The sequence below is a fragment of the Oncorhynchus mykiss genome, chromosome 25 (assembly GCF_057628025.1).
Source record: "Oncorhynchus mykiss isolate SJ-2025 chromosome 25, ASM5762802v1, whole genome shotgun sequence".
Lineage (NCBI taxonomy): Eukaryota > Metazoa > Chordata > Actinopteri > Salmoniformes > Salmonidae > Oncorhynchus > Oncorhynchus mykiss.
In genome coordinates this window covers 9715811-9729401 of record NC_143046.1, presented here as the reverse complement: position 1 = coordinate 9729401, position 13591 = coordinate 9715811, and the positions used below count along the sequence as shown (strand labels likewise).

Here is a 13591-nt window from a genome sequence, read left to right as displayed (position 1 = left end):
GATTGATTAGGAACATCATTTGACATGTTTCTACGAACTTTAATGGAACTTTTTTAACTTTTCGTCCGTGTTTTGTGCATTTGGATTACTGGACTAAACGCGTGAACAAAAAGGAAGTATTTGGACATGAAGATGAACTTTATCGAACAAAACAAACATTTATTGTCTAACATGGAGACCTGGGAGTGCCATCAGATGAAGATCATCAAAGGTAAGTGATTCATTTTAATGCTATTTCTGACTTTTGTGACACCTCTCCTTGGCTGGAAAATGGCTGTATGGATTTCTGTGGCTAGGCGCTGACTTAACATAATCGCATGGTGTTCTTTCGCCGTAAAGCCTTTTTGAAATCAGACACTGTGGTTGGATTAACAAGACGCTTATCTTTAAAATGGTTTATAATACTTGTATGTTTGAGGAATTTTAATTATGAGATTTCTGTTTGAATTTGGCGCCCTGCAATTTCACTGGCTGTAGGCCAGGTGTTCCGCTAGTGGAACCCCCTTCCCATAAAGGTTAAAGCAGGTACAGCCTCAGTGTTCATAGTAAACTCGTGCCAGAAGTTGCACATCATTTTCACCTAGTTCATGTTTGTGCTCGGCAGTGCTGAAATTTGCTCAGTGATGAAAAACATTAGCGGGAACATTGCTTGTAGCTGCTTTTAGCAACGCTAGTATTTACAGTGCCTTCAGAAAGTATTCATACCCCTTGACTTATCCCACATTTTGTTGTTACAGCCTGAATTGAAAATAGATTAAGCATTTTTGGGGGAAAGGCACACACCCGTTTATATAAGGTCCCACAGTTGACAGTGCATGTTAAAACCAAAACCAAGCCATGAGGTCGAAGGAATTGTCCGTAGAGACAGTATTATGTAGAGGCACAGATCTCGAGAAGGGTACCAAAACGTTTTTGCAGCATTGAAGGCCCCCAAAAACACAGTGGCCTCCATTTTTAAATGGAAGAAGTTGCCACCGAACACAACCCAAGGACATACCAAACACAGAACAGGCCTGGAGCAGAACAGGGTCAGCCTTGCCCTTGAAGCAGTTAGGTGGAAAAGTGCCTTACTCACCGAGGCAGTAGGGGATAGAGCCTGAAACCAAGGCAGTAGGGGATGGAGCCTGAAACCAAGGCAGTAGGGGATAGAGCCTGACAGGCAGTAGGGGATGGAGCCTGAAACCAAGGCAGTAGGGGATAGAGCCTGACAGGTAGTAGGGGATGGAGCCTGAAACCAAGGCAGTAGGGGATAGAGCCTGACAGACAGTAGGGGATGGAGCCTGAAACCAAGGCAGTAGGGGATGGAGCCTGAAACCAAGGCAGTAGGGGATGGAGCCTGAAACCAAGGCAGTAGGGGATGGAGCCTGAAACCAAGGCAGTAGGGGATAGAGCCTGACAGGCAGTAGGGGATGGAGCCTGAAACCAAGGCAGTAGGGGATGGAGCCTGAAACCAAGGCAGTAGGGGATGGAGCCTGAAACCAAGGCAGTAGGGGATGGAGCCTGAAACCAAGGCAGTAGGGGATGGAGCCTGAAACCAAGGCAGTAGGGGATGGAGCCTGACACCAAGGCAGTAGGGGATGGAGCCTGACACCAAGGCAGTAGGGGATGGAGCCTGACACCAAGGCAGTAGGGGATGGAGCCTGACACCAAGGCAGTAGGGGATGGAGCCTGACACCAAGGCAGTAGGGGATGGAGCCTGACACCAAGGCAGTAGGGGATGGAGCCTGACACCAAGGCAGTAGGGGATGGAGCCTGACACCAAGGCAGTAGGAGATGGAGCCTGAAACCAAGGCAGTAGGGGATGGAGCCTGAAACCAAGGCAGTAAGGAGAATGAGCGCCTGACATGCAGTCAGGAGGGTGGGCGCCTGAAAATAAAAGTTGTCTGCTCTTTCGACCAATCGATTGGTCATATTGTTCAAATGCATATTTTTTAATGTGGAGACACATCCCATGTGTTTTAATCAAATCAACTCTTTGCACTGAGTTGGGCGGGTTCTTTAAGGGCTCTGTGTGATTAAATAATTAATGCACTGAGTTGGTCTGGTGCTTTAAGGGCTCTGTGTGATTAAATAATTAAGGCACAAATTACTAGAGGGAGTACGACCGCAATTGATTTGATTGTGCAGAGCCAGGCTCAGACTTGCTGTGTAAAAAAAAATTAAAAATACTTCCATTGACTGTGTGACTGGCACCCATTGTCTCTGTCCTCCCTGCTGCGGCGACCACCACAAACCCTGCTGATGTTCTATCGCGCTGTCCGTGTTGCTGAAGCCGCAACATAATTACAGCCAAACTCCGAACATCGTAACACATGTGAAAGCAAAATGAAGGCAGAGGACGTGACAAATAGACTCAAAACGGGGGAATGTTTACTGGTTTCTCAGGCGGTAAAGGGGAAGTCAGATTTGTGGAATAAATTTGACTAGTTGTGGAAAATACTGGAGATAAAGAAGATAAGGAGCCAGCACCCCGTGCGTATTATGTACCAAACAGGTGCTGTTAGATTACAATATCATTCACCTGACCATTTGGAGCAATGTAAGCAACACTAAATAAATGATAAGTCTACCAGAGAGTCTGTCATGTTTTTTTGGAAAATACTTTATTACAGCAAAGACTATAAACAGTCGCATTCATTCGTGAATGCAATTTATGAAATGGACATTATTATGATCATCATTATAATAATAAGTAATAGTAATAATAATAATAATAATAATAATAATAATAATAACAACAACAACAATGAGATCAAGAAAAAGGAGGGTTATTAATATATATTTTTCTGACCATTTGGAACAGTGTAAACAACACTAAATAAATGGTAAACAACACTAAATAAATTGTAAACAACACTAAATAAATTGTAAACAACACTAAATAAATTATAAACAACACTAAATAAATTGTAAACCACACTAAATAAATTATAAACAACACTAAATAAATTGTAAACAACACTAAATAAATTGTAAACAACACTAAATGAATTGTAAACAACACTAAATAAATTGTAAACAACACTAAATAAATTGTAACTAAAACCAGAGAGGCTGTTCTAACAAACAAGAAAGTGTAAAGCCTTTTATTTCAGCATAGCAAAGATTAAAAACGGTTGAATTTGTGAAATTGGGTGATTCCCACCGATGTAGGCTATTAAACAAACACTCAAACAGGCAACAGAAACAGGATCTGTCTTCTGTAGATATATATATATGGATGATTCATAAAGCCAGGCTCATTCAACAGTTAGGCTATTGATTATAGACCTAATTAAGTTGGTTTCCTCTCTCCTCACTTCTCTTAGACAATTTTAAGGCAAGGGCTGTTTTCTGGTCCTCTAACTCTGCTGCTGTCTCCGCCACATTGTTCTCAATACCGATAAGGCTTGTTAACTTACCTATTATTCACATAGCAACATGGTCTAGGAAAAGGTGCCAATTCAACAGCCCACTGATGTGTTTCAGAACCGCGGACAGAGACCGCTATCCAACGCGGGTGAAAACACATTGGGTATAATATAGGTGATATTAGTGTTGCGTCGTTGTTCTTACCTAATATAACCACATAAATGTTCAGTAGCACATGTCTTAGACGTATGGACTGTGCCACCCCCACGGCCTCCGTAATGGATCAGTCCAATCAGACAGGTTGTGGGGGGGGGGGTATTTTTTGCTACTGCTCGACTAAAGAAATCTTGGTTGACCAACAGCCCATCGACTAAACAATGGACAAGTCCACTAAATGGGGTCAGCCCTAATGTTATATTTACTGGCCTGTTTTCTTTCGGTTTCTCTCTTGCCGTGGGAAACAAGATCCTTGTCATGCGCTAAGAAATAGTCTCTGACCTTTTTTTGTTTTGCTTTCTGGAATGTGAACTATTTTCTTCGTTTAACCATGCTATTTCCTTGTTGGTTCCCAGACTAAGGACTCACCATGACGCTGAAGGCCAAGCTGAGCTCAGTATGTCTGGGTGTAGAGGGGATGACCTGTGGTTCCTGTGTTCAGTCTATTGAGCTGCGCATTGGGGGTCTGCCTGGAGTCCTACACATCAAGGTGGGTCCGGTTTCCACATAGGGACTCCAGTCAGTATGATTTTTTAGTTCAGGAATAGGTGCCGATCTGGGGAAACTGGACCAATGTGTCTAACAGGATAGGTCTATGTGTAAACCTACACATCCAGCTGATTTTACAGGATCTGAAGGATGTTTTCACCCTTAAAGCTTTGTGTTTATCAATGTCACCTTTTGAACCTTGAAACAGAATGTCTTCAAACTGCCAAGTCTGCATTTCTAATATATGCTTGACACCATTGTACAATTTCAAGAAATGTAAAATAGCTGAGTTTGCTAAAAAAAATCAAATAAAAAAAAACAGGTTTCAGAACATTATAAAAACTAGATGGGAAACTAACCAGCTAGAATTGAGAAGGCAGCAATAACGCTTTCCATCTATATGTTACCAACCATCATTTTTATTTCATTTAACAAATGTCACCCAACATAAATATCCAGGCCGATTTCCAGGCTGCATCCCAAATCTCACCCTATGCCCTACATAGTGTACTACTTTTAACCAGGGCCCATAGGTTCAACTATTTACGGAATAGGGTGCCATTTGGGATCTAACCTCAGCCTCCTCCTCTCCCCTAAGGGGTTGGCTGGTTTATGTAGCTTAATTGAAGATAAACAGTGATCCGTAATTCCGTGTAGCATCTATAAGAACGTTCTAGATGCAAGTAAATGTGTCCTTCTCTGTGTGCTTACCCCTCAGGCACAGGTTAATGAGGATATCATGTGATGGCGTTGTTCCTGACTGACAGCTGGTCTTTACAGGACTGTCATTGGTCGTTGTGGGTCGATAACTGTCTGGAGGTTAGCAGACAGAGGGCGGGAAATGTCATTCATTCCTTAAAAAGGGGGATGTTAATGTGTGTTATTGTAAAGAACAGCACATGGCCTTAAAGGTAGGATTTAATAGGTTTTTGTTGCATGTGGACTTTAGGCCTATAGGATCGTTTTCTTCTTTTATTTTTTTTTAACTAGTGTCAAAGTTAAAGGAAACTGTATGAGAAAAGGACGGTCTCTCTTTCACTCTCGCTCTCTCCCTGACACAGACACGCACACACCTAGGAAAACATAGATCTCTGGCACGTGCACACACACTTCCCTGCTGTGTTTTTAACTCGCAGTTCAGTCAGGGATGAGTGGTCAGGTGATGGCGTCGGTTAATCACACGTTTCCCTGTGAGTGTGTGTCTGTGTGAGTGTGTGTCTGTGTGAGTGTGTGTCTGTGTGAGTGTGACCTGACCATGAAAAACAGCCCCTGGTTGGAGGTTATAACCTGGGGTCTGGAGTTTGGCTTTATCCATTGTGTTTCACGAGGATTATCTTCTGCTAACCTCCAGACAGTTATCGACCCACAATGACCAATGACAGTCCTGTAAAGACCAGCTGTCAGTCAAGAACAATGCCATCACATGATATCCATTAACCTGTAACCCTCTCAGTGTATGTGATTTATAGTCCATGCTATGAATCTCAGAATCATGCTGATTTTAAGGCCTCCCGAGTGGCGCAGTGGTCTAAGACACTGCATCGCAGTGCTAGCTGTGCCACTATAGATTCTGGGTTTGAGTCCAGGCTCTGTCGCAGCCGGCCACGATCAGGAGACCCATGGGGCGGCGCACAATTGGCCCAGTGGGCCGGGCGCAGTGCATGCTGACACGGTCGCAGGGTGCACAGTGTTTCCTCTGACACATTGGTGCGGGTTAAGTGGGCATTGTGTCAAGAAGCAGTGCGGCTTGGTTGGGTTGTGTTTAGGAGGACGCTTGGCTCTCGACCTTCGACCTCTCCCGAGTCCGTACAGGAGTTGCAGCGATGTAACTACCAATTGGATACCCCGAAATTGGGGAGGAAAAATAAAGAATAGTGCTGATTTACACAGTAACCGTGACATGACAATTGTATGGCTGCGATATAATTCTGTTTAGTTTCAAGGCCTTGTTTTAGAAACTGACTGTACATTGGAATTACACTGTCACTTCTGTTGATGCAGTATAAAGTCATTATTCAGTTTGTTTGACGTACATATTTCCTGGTAGGTTTCTCTGGAGCTGAAGAATGCCAGCATCATCTTCAACCACAGCCTCCACACCCCAGAGGATCTGGCGGAGGCCATCGAGGACATGGGGTTTGACTCCATCCTCTCAGACACTACCACAGCCTCCGAGGTCCCCACAGACACACAGCTGATCCCCACCCCAGCCCTTCTCACCCCCGATGCCCAACGGGAGGCTCTGGCCAGGCTAGCTCAGCTCCCAGGGGTCCTGGAGGTCCAGGAGAACGAGGACCAGAGGGGGGTGTTCATTACCTTCATCCCTGCCCTGATCAGTGCACTGCAGCTGGGGGAGGTGGTTAGTAGCTTGGCCTCCTTCCTGGAGGCCCCTACAGAGGAAACCCTAGTCTCAGTCCCAGACCCTGTCTCAGTCCCAGCCTCTGTCCCAGCCCTGGTTCCAGGTTTAGCCCCTGTCCCAGACCCGGCCACATCCTCACAGGTGAAGATGCGTATCGAGGGCATGGTCTGTCTGTCCTGCACCACCACCATCGAAGGAAAGATTGGCAAACTGAAAGGAGTTGAGAAAATTAAAGGTGACTTACTTACCTTGTATTGAGTAGTAGTCATTATAATTTGATCGTAGTAGTCACAGGTTTTACACTGAAGGTCATTATCATTTGATCGTAACTCATTGAGTGCTGACCTAGTGTAGTGCTGACCTGGTTACAGGTCCAATTCAACAGTCTTTATATCAATATCAAATCATTTCTGGGTAACAATTAAGTACCCTACTGTGATTCATTTTGTTTCTTTTAAATTGAAAACAAACAAAAAATAGCTTCTTAGCGAAGAGTAATTTCTCAATCATGAATTTGCTAGGACTGTCTGTGAGTGGTCTGAGTGAGGAGGGGAAAACAGGAAGGTTCTGGAACTCTTTATTGGTTTAACTAGTTTACCACCTGGTGATGTCACCAGGCAGGGCAAAATGTCATCCCATCAAAACGGGCAGAAATTCCAGGTGGTCTTTTCAAACAGCTCTTTTCACAATTTCACAGTATTATTCCAACCTCATACTGTTCAAGTCGGAAGTTTACATACACTTAAAACTCGTTTTTCAACCACTCCATAAATGTCTTGTTAACAAACTATAGTTATGGCAAGTCGGTTAGGACATCTACTTTGTGCATGACACAAATAATCTTTCCATCAATTGTTTACAGACAGATTATTTCACTTATAATTCACTGTATCACAATTCCAGTGGGTCAGAAGTTTACATACACTAAGTTGACTGTGCCTTTAAACAGCTTGGAAAATTCCAGAAAATGATGTCATGGCTTTAGAAGCTTCTGATAGGCTAATTGACATCATTTGAGTCAATTGGAGGTGTACCTGTGGATGTATTTCAAGGCTGCCTTCAAACTCAGTGCCTCTTTGCTTGACATCATGGGAAAATCAAAATAAATCCGCCAAGACCTCAGAAAACAAATTGTAGACCTCCACAAGTCTGGTTCATCCTTGGGAGCAATTTCCAAACGCCTGAAGGTACCCTGTTCATCTGTACAAACAATAGTACGCAAGTATAAACACCATGGGACCACGCAGCCGTCATACCCCTCAGAAAGGAGACGCGTTCTCCTAGAGATGAACGTACTTTGGTGCGAAAAGTCAAATCAATCCCAGAATAAGAGCAAAAGACCTTGTGAAGATGCTGGAGGAAACAGGTACAAAAGTGTCATTTACACAGTAAAACGAGTCCTATATCGACGTAACCTGAAAGTCCGCTCAGCAAGGAAGAAGCCTCTGCTCCAAAACCACCATAAAAAAGCCAGACTACGGTTTGCAACTGCACATGGGGACAAAGATTGTACTTTTTGGAGAAATGTCCTCTGGTCTGATGAAACAAAAATAGAACTGTTTGGCCATAATGACCATCGTTATGTTCGGAGGGAAAAGGGGGGAGACTTGCAAGCCGAAGAACACCATCCCAACCGTGAAACACGGGGGTGGCAGCATCATGTTGTGGGGGTGCTTTGCTGCAGGAGGGCCTGGTGCACTTCACACAATAGGTGGCATCATGATGAAGAAAAAGTATGTGGATAAATTGAAGCAACATCTCAAGACATCAGTCAGGAAGTTAAAGCTTGGTCGCAAATGGGTCTTCCAAATGCACAATGACCCCAAGCATACTTCCAAATTTGTGGCAAAATGGCTTAAGGACAATAAAGTCAAGGTATTGGAATGGCCATCACAAAGCCCTGACCTCAATCCTATAGAAGATTTGTGGGCAGAACTGAAAAAGCGTTTGCGAGCAAGGAGGCCTACAAACCTGACTCAGTTACACCAGCCCTGTCAAGAGGAATGGGCCAAAATTCACCCAACTTATTGTGGGAAGCTTGTGGAAGGCTACCCAAAACGTTTGACCCAAGTTCAACAATTTAACAGTAATGCTACCAAAAACTATTTGAGTGTATGTAAACTTCTGACTCACTGGGAATGTGATGAAATAAATAAAAGCTGAAATAAATCACTCTCTACTATTATTCTGACATTTCACATTCTTAAAATAAAGTGGCGATCCTAACCGACCTAAGACAAGGAATTTTTACTAGGATTAAATGTCAGGAATTGTGAAAAATGTAGTTTAAATGTATTTGGCTAAGGTGTATGTAAACTTCCGACTGTATAAAACACAGGAAAAACATCCACTGGACCTTTAACTGACCGCCTGGCGTTCTATAGCAATGAATGAATATGGGAGGTTGTTGTAGTCTAGTATTCTCACTTAACATTAACTTGTAGTCAGAAATAATCTTGAAACATCTCAGAATCTCCTGTTAGTCTGTACTCCCCACTCTGTGATACTAGGATTGTTGGGAGATTAGAAATGTTTCCCCTGTGTGTTCTCCACCCAGTGGTTCTAGACTCCCAGGAGGCCACGGTTCTCTACCTGCCATACCTCATCACCATCGACGACATCATCACCCAGATCGCCAAGACCGGCTTCAAGGCCACGCCCAAGTCCAAGTCCCGCCCCCTGCAGCTGTCCGTCAGCGAGATGGAGCGGTTGCTAAGCGCTGCCTCATCACCCACCGAGGATTCTGAGGTGTCCACAGACTCGGCCCAGACTACCCTCAGGGTGATGGGCATGCACTGCCGCTCCTGTGTGGTAAACATCCAGGATAACATCTCCAAGCTGGCTGGGGTGACCTCCATAGAGGTATTGTTGGAGAGCGAGAGCGCCTCCATTCTCTATGACCCAGGGAGGGTGACTGTGTCTGGGCTACAGCAAGCCATCGAGGCCCTGCCACCGGGGACGTTTAAAACCCAACCCTGGAGCTCTACCTCTGGAGGTGTTAGCCCTACATCCACCACACCACCACCGTTGTCCCAGGCCGGCCTCTCCTCCACCCAGCCCTGCTACAGCCAGCCTCTGACGACCACGGCCCTAATCCATATCGAGGGGATGACCTGTGGGTTCTGTGTTCAGTCCATCGAGGGGATGCTTTCTCAGAGGAAGGGGGTGCGCTCAGCCAAGGTGTCGCTGGCCAATCACAGAGGGGCGTTTGAGTACGACCCTCTCCTCACCCAACCAGAAGAGCTCAGGGAGGCCATAGAGGACATGGGATTTGATGCCTTCCTGCCTGGTGAGTTGATGGGCAGTTTGTATTATTTTATCCTCCTAACTAGGGTTTCAACATTCAGTAAACATTCCATACATTCCCAGGTTTTTCAGAGATCCTGGTTGGAGGATTCCCTCCCTCCTGTTTCTAGGAATCCTACAACAGGAATTTCTGTCTTTGGTGAAGTTTCCGGAGTTTAGTAACACGACCCCTAATAATATCTCTAGCTGTGAAACAAAACTAATTACTCTCTCTGTTTGTAATAATATCTCTAGCTGTGAAGCAAAACAAATGAATCTGTCTCTGTTTTGTAATAATATCTCTGTTTGTAACTCATGGAAACTTCCCAGAACAGTAGTTGGAGAACAGCCATAGAAAGCAGAATGAGAAATTGAAATGTTTATGAAACTCATTGTTGCTATGTTGTCCTTTTAGAAACCAACTCCCTGTTGACCGTCCCAGTTATCCGTCCCCCCTCGTCCTGCTCCCTGTCCCCTGAGGGTGTTAAGGAGCACCCGGACACCCTCGCTAAATGCTTCATCCAGATTGGTGGAATGACCTGTGCGTCCTGTGTGGCCAACATCGAGAGGAACCTGAAGAATAAACATGGTGAGAGGAGATGTGAGAATCAGGGTAATGTTCATTAGGGCATGCCATTTTTTGCAACATTTTACTCCGTTTTATTTGGTAATAAACACAACTTAGCTACTGATGGGAACTATGGTGTAGTTGTATTAGGGACACTCGTTCTTTACAGCAGCTATCTGTCTTTCTGGGACAGTAAAGTGTCATAAACAGTTGTAAACTGTGTCATATTAAGATTTACGATGGCTGTTTTTAAGTAACATACTGTAGGAGGAATGTGGAACGTATTTAGGATGTTATGAAGACTGACCTTTTACCTTTTTCATAAAACCCCTTTTTTAAAGGCATTCACCACATGTACAGTTGAAGACGGAAGTGTACATACACTTCATTAAAACTCGTTTTTCAACCACTCCACAAATTTATTTTCAACCACTCCACAAATTTCTTGTTAACAAACTATAGTTTCGGCAAGTTGGTTAGGACATCTGCTTGGTGCATGACACAAGTAAATTTTCCAACAATTGTTTACAGACCGATTATTTCACTTATTCACTGTATCACAATTCCAGTGGGTCAGAAGTTTACATACACTAAGTTGACTGTTCCTTTAAATAGTGTGGAAAATTCCAGAAAATGATGTCATGGCTTTAGAAGCTTCTGATAGGCTAATTGACATAATTTGAGTCAATTGGAGGTGTACCTGTGGATGAATTTCAAGGCCTACCTTCAAACTCAATGCCTCTTTGCTTGACATCATGGGGCAATAAAAATAAATCATCCAAGACTTCAGAAAATAATTGTAGACCTCCACAAGTCTGGTTCATCCTTGGGAGCAATTTCCAAATTCCTGAAGGTGCCACGTTCATCTGTACAAACAATAGTACGCAAGTATAAACATCATGGGACCTCGCAGCCGTCATACCGCTCAGGAAGGAGACGCGTTGTCTCCTAGAGATGAACATACTTTGGTAAGTCAAATCAATCCCAGAATAAGAGCAAAAGACCTTGTGAAGATGCTGGAGGAAACGGGTACAAAAGTATCATTTACACAGTAAAACGAGTCCTATATTGACGTAACCTGAAAGTCCGCTCAGCAAGGAAGAAGCCACTGCTCCAAAACCAGCATAAAAAAGCCAGACTACGGTTTGCAACAGCACATGGGGACAAAGATTATACTCCTTGGAGAAATGTCCTCTGGTCTGATGAAACAATAATAAAACTGTTTGGCCACAATGACCATTGTTATGTTTGGAGGGAAAAGGGGGAGGCTTGCAAGCCAAAGACCACCATCCCAAAAGTGAAGCGTGGTGGTGCTTTGCTGCAGGAGGGACTGGTGCACTTCACACAATAGATGGCATCATGAGGTAGGAAAATGATGTGCATATATTGAAGCAACATCTCAAGACATCAGTTAGTTAAAGGAAGTTAAAGCTTGGTCGCAAATGGGTCTTCCAAATGGACAATGACCCTAAGCATACTTACAAAGTTGTGGCAAAATGGCTTAAGGACAACAAAGTCAAGGTATTGGAGTGGCCATCACAAAGCCCTGACCTCAATCCTATAGAATATTTGTGGGCAGACCTGAAAAAGCGTGTGCGAGCACACACTTCTTGTGGGAACTTATTGTGGGAAGCTTGTGGAAGGCTACCCGAAACGTTTGACCTAAGCTAAACAATTTTAAAGCAATGCTACCAAATATTAATTGAGTGTATGTATACTTCTGACCCACCAGGAATGTGATGAAATAAATAAAAGCTGAAATAAATCATTCTCTCTACTATTATTCTGACATTTCACATTCTTAAAATAAAGTGGTGATCCTAACTGACCTAAGACAGGGAATTTTTACTAGGATTAAATGTCAGGAATCGTGAAAAACTGAGTTTAAATGTATTTGGCTAAGGTGTATGTAAACTTCCGACTTCATCTACTGTATATTAACTGTTATATCAAACTCATGTATCAGTTTGGTAGGAAGGTGAATAAAATGTCACGTGTCTAACGTTGTCCTGCGTTGTTCTGTGCAGGTATCTACTCTGTGCTGGTGGCCCTGATGGCTAGTAAGGCTGAGGTCCGTTATAACTCTGAGGTGATGGACCCTCTGAAGATAGCAGAGTATGTCAGAGAGTTGGGCTTCACTGCTTCTGTCATGGAGGACTATGAGGGTTCTGATGGAAGCCTGGAACTTATGGTGAGTGTTCTGATTCTAATCAACACACATAATGGTGTGATTTTCTGTTTGGCGTTCTGATTCTAATCAACACACCATAATGGTTTGATCTTCTGTTTGGTGTTCTGATTCTAATCAACACACCATAATGGTTTGAACTTCTGTTTGGTGTTCTGATTCTAATCAACACACCATAATGGTTTGATCTTCTGTTTGGTGTTCTGGATGAATCTCACAATCATGATGTTTATAAGGCTGGTGATATTTCCACTGGCATAAGCACTGCTTCTTTTGACTATTCCATAATCAAAGATCTCTTTATGTCTACGCCATCCTAACTGGTCCTCATCAAATCTAATTGTATTGGTCGCATACTTGTATTTATTTTATTTGACTAGGCAAGTCAGTTTAGAACAAATTCTTATTTGCAATGATGGCCTACCCCGGCCCGGACGAGGCTGGGCCAATTGTGCGCCACCCTGTGGGACTCCCAATCACGGCCGGTTGTGATACAGCCTGGAATCGAATCAGGGTCTGTAGTGACGCCTGTGGCACTGAGATACAGTGCCATTGACCGCTGTGCCACTCTTTAGCCCTGTTTACACATGTTTAGTGAAATGCTTGTGTTCTCTAGCTCCAACAGTGCAGTAGTATCTAATAATTCACAACAATACACACAAATCTAAAAGTAAAATAATGGAATTAGGAAATGTATAAATATTAGGATGAGCAATGTCAGAGTGGCATTGACTAGAATACAGTAGAATATAATACGGTATATACATATGAAATGAGTAAAGCAGTATGTAAACATTATTAAAGTGGCCAGTGATTCCATGTCTATGTATATGGGGCAGCAGCCTGTGAGGTGTAGGGTCGTCTTTTCCTCTAAATCGTGTATCAACAGTACACTCTCCTCTCCACCTCTCTCCAGGTCAGGGGAATGACGTGTGCCTCCTGCGTTCACAACATAGAGTCCAGCCTGATGGAAGAGAATGGTATCGTCCACGCCTCCGTTGCCCTGGCAACCAACAAAGCCCACATCAAGTACGACCCGGAGGTGACGGGACCGAGAGACGTCATCGCACTCATAGAGGTACTTCATTTTGTTTTTCAATCATTCATTTATTTGTTTGTCCGTTCGGTTTGTTCA

The 13591-nt window shown here is 43.6% G+C and overlaps 1 protein-coding gene across 1 annotated transcript in view; it reads left to right on the top strand.

The window, feature by feature from the left end:
• Positions 1–3837: 3837 nt before the first annotated feature.
• LOC110504534 (copper-transporting ATPase 1-like) overlaps positions 3838–13591 on the top strand; it is a 61003-nt gene continuing 51249 nt past the window's right edge. Inside the window, 6 exon segments of the mRNA XM_036970270.2 lie at positions 3838–4057; positions 6104–6650; positions 8973–9704; positions 10116–10289; positions 12296–12459; positions 13373–13534. Coding sequence (XP_036826165.1) covers positions 3938–4057; positions 6104–6650; positions 8973–9704; positions 10116–10289; positions 12296–12459; positions 13373–13534 — 1899 coding nt within the window. The 5' untranslated portion in view covers positions 3838–3937.